A 16,108-nucleotide genomic window follows, 5' to 3' on the forward strand; every position below is an offset into this window, starting at 1 on the left:
AGTAGATGGGGATTTTTCCACAACTCCCTCTCTCCCTCATCACACTTCAGGGGATGTTTGGTCAAGAAAATGCATTGCCCTAGAAGTAAGGGGGAGAGTGCATGCCTGAGAAATGTCCCCACCCCCGTCTCAACAAGTGAGATCGTGGGCTGTTGGTTGGACCAGAAAAGGGGATGGACCCCTCCTAGAAGGTATGGATGGAGTAAAACCCATGCGCAAAGATGCAGAAGCCGTGTCCCGCCTCCTGGGGTTCTTGCCTCCCATTGGCTGGCTTTGGGGAGTGGGGGGACTGGGAGCCGATTGGTCCATCCACACCCCTCCCAACAATTTAAACTTTCCCCTGGACTTCACGAGCCTCTTGCCTCTTCATCTGCTCTCCCCTCCCTACTTTTAGCTGTAACCACAGTGAGTTTTGTTTCCAGAATGCTGGATAGGAAGGGATGGGTCTGACCAATCACTGTTTTGGGGGATCAGGATTTTTTCCCCACACTGGGCCAAACGGTCAGTTTCCAAAGGTTTTTTCACTTTCCTTGCATCATTGTGGCGGCACAGTTGAGGAACAGAAGAATAGGATTTGGAAGTCTGTTAGTAAGAGAATGTTTAGTTTGTCACAATTTACAGCCTGTGTCCAGTGTGCATAAAGGCTAAACGGGCCAGGTACCAGTGGTAAATGAGACCTAAGTTTACACAGACCGAGATCCCCCATTTGTAACCTCTATCCCCCTCATGGGGAGTAGGGAAGTGGGTGAGAGGACTCAGAAGTGGGCTGGGCCCTGTGGGACAAGTTGTTTTTGGTTATATGGTGGGAGCCCTGTAACGCCACAGTAGACCCTGTTAAATGTCTGGTATATGAGATGGGGTGGTTATATACCATCCATACCCAGTTGTAAGTTAATAAAGTTGTAGCCTGCTGCTTAAAATCCATCCCAGTGTCTATCTTTCATTCACCTGTGTGTCCTGAGCAGGGGTACTCCTGGATTTTTTATTTATTTATTTATTTTATTGCTTGGAAAGTTCTTTGCTACAATCATTCCTGTTTAATTGTTTGCTAGTGTTGTGGAAAATTGACCACACGGTTGATTTTGGATCAGACAGCCTGAGGCTCCTTTATTGATCAATCAAACATGCATGCATGGGGGAGTCAGCTAAGGCAGCCGAACACCCCCGACAGATAAAATGCAAGAGATTATATAGGATAAAACCACAAAAATTACATGTACTTCCTTAAAGTTTTACATCCATATAAGGAATAAAGCAAAACAAGTTTTCCTGTTTTTCTTAGGGTTTTTTTTGCCCTTTGCGTTTTCTTGCTCTGTCACCTGACATCTATTAATCATAGTCTGTTACAAAGGTTAATTCTACTTTTATAATTTCTACAGTTAGTTCTGCTTTTATGATTTCTGTCTACTCTTCTCCTTTTACTCCCCCCCCCCTTTTCTCCTTCCTCCAGGCCACACATACAGTTCACCTGACCCTACATACAGTTCACTTGACCAAAGTTTAGGCGTTAGAGCATTTTTCCTCCACACTAGTTTCTCATATGAAATAGTCTGGCAATGAATGGTTTGCTTGTACGTTAGAAATGTATGAAACATAGATAAGTTTGTATATGGTATGGAATAAGAATGCATTTCAGTTATTAAAACTGTCTACTCCCCGGCCCTCTCTTATTCATTAGACCAAAGAAGAAAAAGAAAAATCTGAAAAACTTATATTTTTGCAGAAGGGAAGTACTACATTCCTGGAGTCGCAGGTAAAAACGAAACATACTTTCTTAAAATGCAATCAAATAGACTGGCCCGGAGTTACTCTTTTGCTATCATTTTCCTTTTCAAAACCACAACATTATGTTAAAAAAAGCTCCACAAGTAGGTATGTTATTGTGGGCAGAATGCTGGGGAAGGAGAACAAGTATCCTCCAAAGTTTTTGTCTACCTACTAGAGATTGATTTCCCTGTGGTTAACAGCCTTGGGTGAGTGGATTTGGGGGAGGGGAGAGTTCTCTAACTGTGCATGCATTTGCAGAGTACAGAAGTCTCACTGAAAATGTTACAGTGAATGAGGCAATGTTGTCATTAGAATGAATTTCCTTTATGGTGTCAAATGAATTCAGATTATCTTGATGATTAAGTTTGAATTCTTACTGATTTTTCCATTAGCCAAGAGAGATAGAGAAGAAGCTGCAGGAAGGAGAATCTGCTGGCACTGTTGTTACTTCTCATCAAATCATTTTCCAGAAAAGTGTTCCATCATCCTTAGAGGTTATTTTTAATGAATTTTATTTAAACCAGTGCATTGGTTTAGTTGAATAAATTAAACTATTGTAGGGATAAATAATTGGACACTGTGTACATTGCAACTAGGGTGACCAGATGTCCCAATTTTATAGGGACAGTCCCGCATTTTGGGTCTTTTTCTTATATAGGCTCCTATTACACACACACCCCGTTCCGATTTTTCACACTTGCTGTCTGGTCACCCTAATTGAAACTAAATCACATAGCATACTTGTATATGTATATAGGCACATTGCATTTGTATATTATGTTCAAACAAAATCCACAATACTCAGGATATTTAATATACTGTATAGCTAAATTTAAATAATGCTAAGGGAGTCTGATTTAGTCCCATAAAAGCAAGGAAACTCAGTTAAGACTCTGGCATATACAAACATGTGCTGTCCTGAGACCTCAAAATACTTTCACAAAATAATATTTACATGGGAGTGGGGGGGTGACTGAATGGGCTAATTATCCTATTTTTATAACTTGACCTTTATTTTAAAGAAATAGGGTATTGTTATGGTGCATGAGCTTACAGCCAGCCAGGATTACTCAAAAACAGCCAGTCAGATGTGTGTTTAATTTTTTTAAAATGCTACTCAGCTGCAAGTTATCAGAGTAAGACTGTGCCACATTATAAATGGCCTCAAACGGGGGTCACAAAAGAAACTCTTCGCAGATTTGATGTTGCAAACAGTGATGCTGTTTAATTGCTGCTGTACCAGGTACAGCTATTACATGTTCTCAAAATAGCTACCTCAGATTTCTTAAGTTTTAATATTTTAGTGTTCCTAAAACAAAAATAAACAATTGGATAATCTAATGTAGCTTTTATATTTCAAATATAGGGCACTGAGGATTGGGTTATTGTAGACAAAATACCTACTGAGGTAGTTGATGGTGAATCGAAAAAAATTGTGACATACAAAGTAATGACTGTGCGCAGTAAAACTGGTGACATTCCACCTGAGATATTAAAATCCAGTACCATTGAAATGCAAAGCTTTGAGGACTTGGAAAATGAAATACAATCAAAAGAGGAGAATAAACAGAAAATGTACACCTTAGGAAAGTCCTATGATGCTGTATCCGGGAAAATTGTAACCATGACAAGTAAAGCTAAAGAGGGAGAGAAAACAGTGCAGTCATCACTAGAAGCGTTTCAAAAAATGGAGAGGGGAATGCCAGAATCTGTGAAAATCATTCCAGTAGTGGCTGAATATGAAATTCTAGAGCCCATCACAGACGAAAAAGCCAGGAGGGGATCCGATGTACAGAGTACAAAAAGAAAGCTGTCCGAATCTTTGACACCTATAAAGGAAGCAGAGTCTCAGTTGCATAGTCCTGAAGAGGAAAGTTTGAAGAAAGCACAAAAGATGGACCAGGATTTTCATGGTGCACTGGGAAGCTTGCAGTTTGGCAGAGCTGAAAAACACCTTGACAGTGAAGCTCTGAAAGCAGGGGCATTTGGTCGGAAAGATAAGAGCCTGTCTGAGTGGAGATATTCCAGAGAACAGCCATTTACCATTGCTACTGCTCACTATGTTTCTGAGTCGTCTGCATCAAGAGTAGTGGTAACAAGTGGCTTTGACTTTGTGCCACAATTTAAAGATTAAAGCATGACTTTTTTAGGCAATACCCTCACACTACCCTACCTTTCGGTTCTCTTGCTGCTTGGCTTTATGTTGACAATAGCCAACCCAGCTTATTTTTTTTTCTCATGGTTTAAGTCAGTACCACAGTCCAAAGCAGGCATTATAATGCTTTAAACTTTTCAAATTTATTTAGAGATTCATGTTGCTGAAATGTAGTATTGCTGCTGTGGCTTGTAATGGGGGGGAAAAAAGGTTTGCTTGAACCAGCAAAATCCCAGTGCTAACAAGTATGCTTTTAAATTACTGCTTATAGTCATTACAGATTTGTGCTCATTTATTTTCCCATTCTTTTCCTGTTTTCAACCTGTCTGTGTCCTTGCAACCTTATCCTCCTTTCCTCTGTCTCAGCCTAGAGTTTTGTCAATTAACATATCTGTGTGTGTCTGTCTGTCTCTCTTTTGTGTATGACTCTGCATTTCTTTGTCCACTTAGACTAAACAGTCCTCCAGTGAAAAAACCTTGGATGGTTCAGATATCTTCAGTTTATTAGAGTCTGCAAGAAAACCAACTGAGTTCATAGGAGAGGTTACTTCTACTTCACATAGCAGGGCTCAGGTGGCCGTTTGATTCCATCTATGAATTTTATAACTGCACACTACTGATTTTTGTTTTTCTTTTGTTCCCTATATTTGCACATAAGTGTGTTTGACTCATAGATATTTCAGAATCTGCATGGTTAATATTAATGCAAATGCTTGGTGTGCCTTTTACTTCCTAAGCTAGATCACAACCAGAAACCTCACAAGAAAATCAAGTACTATTCCTTTTTTTTTTTTCTTTTGTCATTTTACAGGATATTTTATTTGCGTTTAGAATGCTAGGGCATTGATACAAACAAAAAGGATAGTATGAGATTTCTTCTCCCCTTTTTAAATGCTGATTCATGGTGCGCTTTTGCTATAATAATTACCTTAAAGTGAAAACTTAAGCAACTCAGGAGAAACAAAATGGCAAACTTTAATATCGTTTGTTACTTATATTTACAGTACATTGGCATTAGGAGCTGGGTTAAGTTTTATTTTTCACTTCTGACATTTAGATCCATTTCCCTACAGAGAACGGAAACAAAGACCGGCCAGGAGATAAGTGTCAGCGAAATGAAGGAAGAGATTCTGCCATATCAGGATGCAGTGAAGAAGGTTGTGCAGGAGACTGTATTGGTCGAGGAGAGATATGTGACGAATGTGCATGCAAGTGGGGATGCTGTTAAATTGGCTGGAGATCAGCTGGATGCTATGGCACAGGCAGTATCTGCTGTTGCTTCTAGTATGAAAGGAAAGGAGGGTTCAGCTGTGACTGAGGGGGCTAAAGAGGAAAAAAGGGAGGAGGCTGATAAAGCTGTAACCAAACGGGAAGAAATTGCTGCTGCTGCTTCTCATCAGCAAGAGGAGGAGCAGAGTGCAACAGTCCACGTTTCCGATACATTGGAAAGAAAACCTCATGTTGAGGTAACTAGTTATTAATAATCAGTTATTTCTGCATTGAAGTATAAGGCAGTGATACTCAGACTGAGGCTCGGGAGCCGCATGTGGCTCTTTAATGAGTCTCCTGCAGCTCTTTGCAGCACATGATATTAAAACACCATGTGATTTAATTATTAATCAGTCAGGATATTTTTGCTATATTATTAATCAATTGTAGAATACTTGGTCAGTCATTTTGCTGTGAGGGGAAAAAAAATCTATCTATATCTAGATATAGATATAGATATATAATATAGACACACACACATACTCACATTTTATATATATAAAATAAATGAAACAATGAATTTACACTACCGTGGCTCTTTTGGGTAACGATGATTGCTAATTTGGTTCCTGACCCGCTAAGGTTTGATTATCACTGGTATAATGTACACAATATTGGACTAAATTAACTGCACTGATGAAGAGTTAAATAAAATATACACAGGTAGTAGATTACATTATCTCATCTTTATAGTGGGCAGTTTGTTTCTCCTCTTATTTCTTTCTTGCATGGCAGTTCTGAGGCTTGTTGCTGGTTTCCATTATCGACAACATCAGGGCCGGCCTTAGGGAAAATGGCGCCCTGGGTGAACTTGTATTTTGGCGCCACTGGCCCCCGCTGCCTCCCTGGGCTCCCCAACCCTCCATCACCCCCCAGGCCCCGCTGTTTTCTTCCCCATTGCCCTGAGCTCCCTTCTGCAGCCTCACACCCCAGGCCTGCCCTACTCCTTTCCTTTTGAGCATGGCATCCCCCTGGGCGGTCGCCCACCAGTAAGGCCGGTCCTGGACAACATGCAATGTATATTTTACCTAAAGGAGTGTGCAGTGCTGAAGACTGATGTCTTTTATGTAACTGATCATAAGGATTCAGTGTCCTCTGCCTGTGGAAAGTTCATTAAGATTTATAGAGTTCACTTGTCCAAATGGAACAGAAAATAATACATTCTTCTATGTTTGTCTCAATTGTAAATAATTTACCTTGTTTTAAACTACTAAGTTTTCTCATTTTAGCCTCATTAGCAGGATTTCTAAACCTATTTGTACTAAGGTGTTAAAAACCTTCATATTGTTTTGCTTCTCTTTCTGAGAGGTAATTACAAGAAAATGAACTTGTAATGTCAATCTGTTCTACTGTATTTTAAAATAAGCAAATTTTTAATATTTGCATCTTTTCTAAAGTCGACTTTCATGAATTACAGCTTAGCATTAGATATAAAAACTGCCTTGGAGTATTGTTAACATATATACATGTATGGACCATTATGCTGACATTTTTTTCCTTCCTGTAATGCAGAGCACATTTATTTTATTTTTTTCCACTCCCCAACAAAAAAAAAATATCTCTGAGAAATCCAAAAGCTTTAATAAATGCTCCAATTACTTTTCCATTGAAGCAGTCACCAGTTGTGAAGACTGAAACCATCAGCTTTGGCAGTGTTTCTCCAGGTGGGGAGAAGCTTGAAATGTCTACCAAGGAAGTTCCCATAGTTCATACAGAAACAAAAACCATTACATATGAATCATCACAGGTAAGAAACTCTGCAAGATCCAGGACCTAATTTACCAAGGGCTAAAAAAGTACCTGAGTGTCAGCTGCTTTAAATATGTTACAGTTTTAAATAGTAGTATCACCCATAGTAAGTCTATACTAAACAGAAGAACTATATAAATATGTAGGTTTATCTGAAGGTACTCTTATTCGTACCAGTATACAATCTTTTGTGAACACTGCTTAGACTACAGGACTTCGATGTATATGTTTAAACATATATCCTTAAAAAACTGTATGAGACACATTGTAATACAAACAGAAGTACTGTTGTAAACTTATGAGGTGATGCAAAATTCTGAAGTAGAAATGTAAGTAATGAAATAACATCTAAGTCCTATGGGACAGGTCTGACTGGTCTCCTGGCCATTAAAGAACCACATGATTCTTTTTGTAAGAGTATTACAAAAAGAATATTAAGATATTCTCAATACAATAAGATATTCATTTTGGTGTTCAGATTAAATACCAACTCAAGCAATTACCTTTTACCTCTGAATTCTCCAGGCAGTTCCAGTCCCATGTAGAATTCTTTACTTCATGTTCCAACTGTTGATGTATATTGTTAAGCAGCTGCTGCGTTCCACTCTAGAAGTGGCCACAGTAGGTACTATTTGCAAAGCACTTAGAACACCACCAGGCATAATAGAAATGCTGTTGTTTCAGTCAAATGGAATAGCCTGTCAGCTATAAAGGAACATCCCAGCAGCAATTAGTTTATATCATCAGCCACATTCTTTATGCAGAAGTCTAGAGACAGGAAAGCTCAGCCAATATCTCCATTTTTCACGAACAATTTGTGGCATTTTTTTTCTTTTGGCTATTTAGGCAGATTCTGGTGCTGACTCAGAGCCAGGTGTGTTGATGAGTGCACAAACCATCACATCTGAAACTACCAGTACTACAACTACTACACATATCACGAAAGTAAGAAAATGAGGGGTTCAGTCCTTGAATAGATGTATTTTCAGAACTTTGACATGACTGTATAAATCAATATTTATTTCAGAATATGGATGCATGCTAATATTTTCTGTGTGAAATCCTATCTAGCGTATATACTTATGTAGTCCCCACGGCAGTAGTGTCTGAGCACCTCACAACATCCCTGTATGAGGCACAAAGAGATTAAGTGGCTTGCCCAAGGTCACCCAGTAAATCTGTAGCAGAGAAGGATATTGAATCTCGGTCTTCCAAGTCCCAGGCTAGCACCCCAACCTCTGGACCATCTTTCCTCCCTAAGCATAACTCCCATTAACCTCACCGAGTATGTCTACACAGCAAAGAAAAACCTACGGCTGGCCCATGCCAGCCGACTCAGGCTGCGGGGCAGTTTGATTGCTGTGCAGGCTTCTGGGTTCAGGATGGGGACTGGGCTCTAGGACCCTATGGGGTGGGAGGTCCCAGACCTCAGGCTCCAACCCAAACCCAGAAGTCTACACAGCAATAAAACAGCCCCATAGCCCAAGCCCCGCAAGCCCGCGCCAGGTGGCACAGGCCAGCTATGGGTGTCTAGTTGCTGTGCAGACATACCTACTGGGGCCAGGATTTAAGCCTATCTGGGTGAAATTCATCTCTAGGCAAAGGAGTCACACAAGGCCACACCCCATTTAAGAGCCCTCACAATAGGACTTAAGTGGGAGCAGAGGCTTTGTGTTTCTCCTGTTGTGCGTGTAGATATGCTGTATATCCATGCTTTTCTTCATATGTTGGAAGTGTTTCTTTGAACAAGCAGCACCACTTTTAAATGAGTGTGTTTATTTGTATTTGTTCCTCTCACTTTTAGACTGTGAAAGGAGGCATTTCAGAGACAAGAATTGAAAAACGAATAGTCATCACAGGAGATGCCGATATTGACCATGATCAGGTAGAGTATATAAGCTACGAAAAGCTGCCCTGAACTGAAAACTACCAAAGAGGGAATATTTAACCTTAAGCTTTAAAACACTGTTCATACTGGCATGCTTTAAACTGGATTAGTATTTAAATCAATGATAGTATATTTTAATCATTTTTCCTCATTTGTAAATTGTGTAATTTCTCATGAATCTCTCCACCTTGCTACTGATCATGCATGTTCCACCTCCTTTTTGTTTTTGCCCTTCTGTGGTTTCCTTGGGCTAGGCGCTGGCTCAGGCAATTAAAGAGGCCAAAGAGCAGCACCCTGACATGTCAGTGACCAAAGTAGTGGTACATAAAGAGACAGAAATCACACCAGAAGATGGGGAGGATTGACCCACAGGTAAGAGGAATAGATGATTTTCCTAGGCACTCACTGGGCTGGCATGCAGCAAAGGCATTCTCCTTCCATAATTCACCTCTAACTCCTTATTTCTCTCACTGGCATTTGCAAAAACCATGTGAGCCAAGTATTAATTCTGGAATTTACCTCAGATGTAAATTATACACATTTAGTTCAATGTATTTTTCTTTGTTTAATAATGTCAGTTAGAGAAATGGAAATTTGCTTTTGTTGGCTCTCTGGATGTTACTCATCCATGCTTTAATGTATTCCTAAAATGTCTAACTCTGCCATCAAAAATCTGTTGTCTGTTTATATATGTGACTTAAGAACAAAGGCATTTTGTTCTTAAAGGTACAATTTTAATTTCTTTTAAAATGCGGAGGGAAATAATTATAGCTACTTACCCTATTTTAGGCACAAATATGGCACAATTTAGGGTTTTAATTCAAACTTGTAAAGCTGTGTGGTCCAATTTTCTTTTTTTAACCCCAAATTAATTGTTGTGTCAATATTTGGATGTCTTGACTTCCTTGTATTTTGTAAGGACATTTTGTGTTTGAAAGTGGCATTGTTTCTCAGGATGAGATAATAATGCAGCTTTTCTTGTGTCAAGCTGTCTTCAGTAAAGGCATGCTCTCCAACTAAGTTTGGCTAAACAGTCATCTTGATAATATTGTATTTACTGTATGTGCAGAAACATATCATGCATACTAACCTGCTATGCAAGAGCTCTTAATGACAGCATCATCCATAGGCTGCTTTGAATGCTGTATGCACACACACAAAAAGAGGCTGCTTGTCTAATTTGTCTGAAATGATAGCAGCATCATATTCTTGAAGCACTATGTATTCCCTAGCATTTGGTATAAGTAACATTAGTATGATGTGCAGCATCTCTTTGAAAGTTTACTGCTTTCCTGCTTTGGATGAGGAAATATAAATGCCTAAAGCAAATGTGAGTAAGACCACTACTACTTATTTTGGAATATGGAGCCAGTCCTTAAGGAATGAGCACCAGTAACAATTATGGTCTTCTGCTAATCAATTCAGAGAAAACAGTGAAGTGGCCTGATCCAAAGCCCACTGAAATCAATGGGGGTCTTTCCAATGCACCTTGGATCAGGCCCAAGGTTGGCAGTTACTTATGCTGGAATCATGCGGTTATAATATTGTTGTCACCTGAAGTATTCAACATGAGCCCCTTTTCACCTTTGATTTGAGAGAGAGAGGGGAAACTCAGTTGTTTCAAGTAATTAACTCAGTTCTCTTTCCTGCAGGAATAATTTAGCTTGCATACGAATCCAGTCATGCACACCCTTAGGAATACCAGAGCCTATATGGAGTCTCAGTTCTAACCTGACTGACTTGTATCTGTCCATGGAAAATTTCAGTACCGAAGAATTGATCTTAAACGCTAATAAAGACACTGGCAGAGATATTTTCCCGTATAAAGCAATCTGAATCAGCATCAGTAAAACAATATTGCATGAAGCAACGATAAATTTACAGAAAAGCAGCATTTTAAATTTTCATTATATCTAAGTTTTCAGCTATACCTGCACGTTCATAACCAATATAAACAGTGATCTAATGTAACACACAAACAGTTCATGCCTTTCACGTTTTATTAAATCTAAACATATTAAAATTTGTTAGGTGGCAAACCTTTTGTTTATGGATACTGTACATGAAGATTACCCTAAACTGCTAGAAGCTGTAGAGGTACTGTGTATAATGTTTTATCACACATTAGATGTGCCAATAACACAGTTTATTCAGGAAACAATTTGAATCTTGTATTTGTTTTATCTGGTTTTATTACTGTTGCCTGATAAAAAATGATGAATCTCTAATCTTATCAAAATATTCAAATTCTTACAAAATGTGCTTTACATACCTGATTTAATAACTTGTGAGGTAGTAAAGATTTCAGCACATTTACTTGACTTTAAGATTTTTTTTGTCAGCATTGTTCAGCGTTAAAGTCAGAAAGTTTCCAGTCACCCTTCAGAAGTTCTAACCCTGTAAATTATATGTAGTTATTTTGGAGAAAGTCTGTATTTTCCTTAGTTTATAGTGTTACAAAATTATTACTCTGAAATAACCTTGATGGTTTTTTATTGACTTCCCTTTTGTTCTCAGAGAAAAAATGTTTCATTTCAGAATCTGGTCAGCAGCATTTACTATCTAGTTCAGAGCCAAGCCTTAAACTGTACAGAACATCCACTGAAAACTCATTAGTATTCCGTTATAATATCCACTGAAGGGATATAGTCTCCATTACACTCTCAGCTGCGTCACAACACATGGTGAATGTATGTTTCTGCATAGTGAAATAAAAGTGGTAAATGCATCCAAAATTGTATTGTTCTGTGTCTAAAAGAATCCAGTGTTTTTTATATTCAAAACCCAAGTAATATCTGTATGATATCAAAGGCTTTATTCATCTGCATAGTAGATGTGTCTTGTCTTACAATGGACCACAGTACGCCGTGCAGACAACTGGAATTTGCAGGGGAGCCTACGGGATAATAATATGAAAATGTACTCCTTTGAGTAAAATGATGTTAGCAAAGGAAAAAGAACATTATGCTTCTTTTTTCTATAGCGGTGTACTGTGTTTCAATTACGTTAAATGGAAATTATTTGTGTTTGGCTAACAAAATTATAATGAAAATGTAGCATTGGCTCAAGATCTGTTTTCTTTTCTATTTTTGCTCTGAATCATGGATGAATTATCTATTTAAGAGAATCCTTCCTTTTCTGTTTGCTGTTGCTTGCTCCTTGACCACACTTGGATGGCGTTCCCTTGGGGATTTAAGATGAATTTGTAGAGGCTTAACTCACCCTTCAATCCATAAACCCTGGTAGGATGCAAGAAATAAATACAAGTGAACTTGTGTACATGGGGCTCCCTCTCATTGACTTCAGTGGAGGGCAGGATTTGGCCCACAGATTTGTTACAAGTATTTATTTTCTTAATTTAGAAAGAAAAGAGAATATATCAAGAGAATAATCTGTAGTTAATAATTAAAAAGAAATCTCCTGAGGCTTTGACTGCTCTACTCTGTCTCTCTAAAATGATGTTTTCAATCAGCCATTCTTCATGTCTTTGTTGTTTAAGACCTCCCTTTATGTATCTCCCCTTCTAGCACATCAGTCATCTCTCACCTATTACCTAATGAATAATGCAAAGATTGTGTTCTTATGTTCGTATTTTTGGAGCTCTCTTCCTGACCCTCTTCCTAATATAACAGAATGTGTCTATAAATTCTATTCCTTCCTAGAATTGGATTTCTTTCCTCCCCCCTCCCCCCCCCCTTCAGCTACAGAGAGAAGAGGTATCTACCCTGTTTCTCAGCAGACTACATTCCAGGCTCTTGCTTCTGCATTAAGAGTTTAAAAATAGACTCTGAAGCCATATTGATCTTCCCTCAGGTGGCCCTTACCTTGTCAGCTAAGAAACAGCATTATGTTACCTCAGAGATGTGAGTGGCTACTATACTGCCTTCTGTCCAGAGTTACCCTTAGCATTATATTTTAGCATGGCTTGAGGGAAATGTACTATAGTGATTATGTACAGTATGTATGCTGTCTGAAGATACTGTATCTTTGAGGTTAGTCTCCTTCAAAAGCTAGGGTATGGCCTAAGCATGTTACAGAGTAAGAGAAGATTAGAGTGGATTGGCAATGACATCTCAGTCATTGTTAGCAGCAGACCTTTGTTTGGGGTAATTCCTCGGAATGGTCCTGGGAATAATAGTTTTGATTTTTGTTAGTGACTGTTTCTTGGGTTGTCTGCCTAATGCTGTGCCACATGAAATAAAGAACACTTTCCTGTTTCTACCAGATGCCTTTTGTCTCAGTCTCTTCTCACTTGTCCAGCTCTGAGCTGTACGACAGCCCCTACAAACAAACTGTCACAAGACCTGCACCATTACTAACACAGACCAATACAGAGAGAAATCTCACTCATTACAGCTGGAATAATAATTTCAGACAATACAGCACTGTCTGAACGGGCTGTTCTGCATCATTAAGATAAAGGATCCTGATGTGTAGGTAAAAAAGAAACGTAGCAGGTGTCACTATTCTAGATACAGAAAGTATAAATACAATAAGCTCATAATCATTAAAAACAAATACTGTCCTTAGGAATCAGTTAGTATTGATCTGTCTTAAGCTTTTTGAGGCTATTACCACATAAATAATAAGTAATGTTGACCAAGTTCAAGCATTACAGGAATTTTCTGATGGGCCTCTATATTCAGAAATTAGATCAGAACCTGAACCGACGTCTTCACCCATATTCTTCAAACAGACAAGATTTGTTCAGATGGAGGAAGGGTGGGGGCTGACAAATATTCACTTTGTCAGCTCCCATTCAGATATTGTTCCTTGTTAGCACATTTTCAGGTAAATTAGACAATGAGGCCATGCTTCAGTCTTGCAACCAACTTGTAATTCAGGAAAATCTGATACCGATTTCCTTTGTTTTCTCATAAAAGATTGTGGGACACAATCCGAATTTCAGTATTTCATTTAATGTCATTTATTGGCTTTTCCATGTAGTTGTGAACCATAGAATCTTCCCAATTCAGGAGCATTAGTGGTGAGATATTAGTATCCCCATTTTATAGATGGAGATTGAATGCACAGAGAGGCTATATGACTCGCTCAAGAAATCTGTGACAGAACTCAACCCTGATCTTCTGAATCCTACTCCCGTGCCTTAACCTTTCTTCAACTTGAGTGCTACTTTAACTTATGTAAATATTTTGTTTATACACCCATTGTTATAACATCTGGGCACATGGCATATGTTATATATAAAATATTGAAGCTGCCAGCAGTAGACAACACTTCAGATTACCCTTGCCTGTCATAAAGAAACATAACCGTGCACAGTTAATAATAATAAATGGAGATATACCTATCTCATAGAACTGGAGGGAACCTTGAAGGGTTAATTGAGTCCAGTCCCCTGCCTTCACTAGCAGGACCAAGTACCAATTTTGCCCCAGATCCCTAAATGGCCCCCTCAAGGATTGAACTCATAACCCTGGGTTTAGCAGGCTAATGCGCAAACCACTGAGCTATCCGTCCCCCAAATGCTTGATCAACGTTGCCTTGCATCATGCTTTGATAGTCTGTCAAACCTTGGGTTACTATCAGCGACCCTATTCTAAAACCCCTATACCTTCATTCTTCAAAGGTCTGTCAATACTAGCAAGAGGTCTTTAGCTGATTTCAGCCATTGCCGTGAAACATAAGGGAAAAAGGCAGCATCTAAGGCAAGCAAGTCCCAAACCATGTAAGGGTGATTGGACTGGAAGAGGGGTCTCAACCTTTTTCGTATTATGGACACCCCTCCCCTCCCCACCTCACAGTTTTGAATCCATGTCATCCCTGCAGCGACTATAGTGCCTGGTTACATGAAGTAAAAGTGTAATATATCCGGCCAATATTAAGGAGTTATAATGAAAACAAGCTACTTGGTGGCATCTCTCTGGGAAGAGGTTTTTTGTTCATTAATATTGAATCTCTTCATGTCTGCAGCCCTTATTGCTCTAACCTCTCTCAAGATCCCTTTGCAGTTTAGTTCTGCCTCGCTGTATGTTTTATAGGTCTCCAATTTTGGTGGTGTCCACAAATTTGACCACAGCCGAATATATACCAAAGAAACTCCCAAAGAAGAGGGACAAAAAAGCAGTTGTTCAGGGAGATGCTTGTATCTTTGAGTTTAGCTGATCAAAAAAAAACCCCTCTGGAAACCCTGGGAGTTGTGGATTGAACTACAGCTAGTAGCAAGAAGCACAGCTGCTTGAATAAGACAAATGGTTCCACTTTGTGACAGAAGAAACTACATAGAACACCGTGAAGTGCTCTGTGGACCACCAGGCTTAGTTGCAAATATTTACTAAATATGAGTGCCAAGATGAGGGTTCATTCTGTCATATAATTTCTATGTGGAAAAGAAAATGAAGGATTGTATTAATTCAGTAACTCCCAAAGAGGGCATCATTCTCCAGGTGCCAATGCTGCTTGAGTTAAGCGTGCACAGAGGAAGCACCTTTATCACTAAAGTTTGTGCCACTTCAGAAACAAGAGATTCTTCTTCGAGTGCTTGTTCACGTTGATTCCAATCAGGTGTGCGCATGCCGTGTGCATGGTTGTAGGAAACTTTTTCCCTTAGCAGCTCCCGTCGGGTCAGCTAGGGAGCCCCCTGGAGTGGTGCCCTCGTATATATGACCCTGCCAACCTGCCCCCCCCCCCCCCCCTTCAGTTCCTTCTTACCATCTGTGGCGGCATTGGAACTGTGTTTCGCTTGCTTGCAAGTGTTCCCTTAGCCTAGTACCTAGTCCTACCCAGTTTCTTGTTTTAGTAGATAGTGTATTGTTGTTTATACTTAGTATAGAAATTGGTGAGTGGGATTGTTCCTGTCCCCTTACCCTGTCTTGGGCTTCAGGGCATGCCTCAAGCCCAAGAGTTTAAGTCTTGCAGTGTATGCCGAAAGCCTATGCCTAATAGCAATCCCCACAACTCAGGGGAGGTGCATCAGTCTGAGCGCTGCAAGATTTGTAAGGCTTTCAAGCCTAGAACTAGAAAGGAGCATGACTTCCATTTAAAACAGTTACTGATGGAAGCCACGCTCCATCCAGCAGCACCTGACTGCCAGGGCCTGGTGCGGAGCGCCCCGGCGTCGGTCCGTGAATCAATGCCGAGGAAGGATGCTGGCACGAGAGATCCCTGGCACTGCAGCAAAGAGCAGGGCCCTGGCACCGCTCCACATCTCTGGTGCCCCACAAGCGCCATAAGAAGGGGGACAGAGGGCGCTCTCCTCAGAGAGCTGTGAGACCATCAGTGGAGGCTTTGCTGCTCCAGAGGAAAGACTCAGCTCCCAA

At 39.8% G+C, this 16,108-nt stretch overlaps 1 protein-coding gene across 25 annotated transcripts in view; it reads left to right on the forward strand.

The window, feature by feature from the left end:
- The window catches only part of EPB41L3 (erythrocyte membrane protein band 4.1 like 3), a 128,346-nt gene extending 117,705 nt beyond the window's left edge, over positions 1-10,641 (forward strand). For 14 of the 25 annotated variants that reach the window (XM_026661244.2, XM_026661281.2, XM_026661264.2 and 11 more), the window contains 10 exons: positions 1,679-1,753; positions 2,160-2,261; positions 3,134-3,859; positions 4,373-4,495; positions 4,996-5,388; positions 6,804-6,938; positions 7,787-7,885; positions 8,745-8,825; positions 9,083-9,200; positions 10,481-10,641. In XM_026661244.2, the coding sequence (XP_026517029.1) occupies positions 1,679-1,753; positions 2,160-2,261; positions 3,134-3,859; positions 4,373-4,495; positions 4,996-5,388; positions 6,804-6,938; positions 7,787-7,885; positions 8,745-8,825; positions 9,083-9,193 (1,845 nt within the window). In that variant the 3' untranslated portion in view covers positions 9,194-9,200; positions 10,481-10,641. The remainder of the gene's footprint in view (positions 1-1,678; positions 1,754-2,159; positions 2,262-3,133; positions 3,860-4,372; positions 4,496-4,995; positions 5,389-6,803; positions 6,939-7,786; positions 7,886-8,744; positions 8,826-9,082; positions 9,201-10,480) is intronic. The other 11 variants (XM_026661262.2, XM_026661353.2, XM_029913843.1 and 8 more) reach the window with 8 other exon arrangements.
- Positions 10,642-16,108: the final 5,467 nt, after the last annotated feature.

This window comes from Terrapene carolina, unplaced genomic scaffold (assembly GCF_002925995.2).
Source record: "Terrapene carolina triunguis isolate 2854851 unplaced genomic scaffold, T_m_triunguis-2.0 Scaffold58, whole genome shotgun sequence".
Taxonomy (NCBI): domain Eukaryota; kingdom Metazoa; phylum Chordata; order Testudines; family Emydidae; genus Terrapene; species Terrapene triunguis.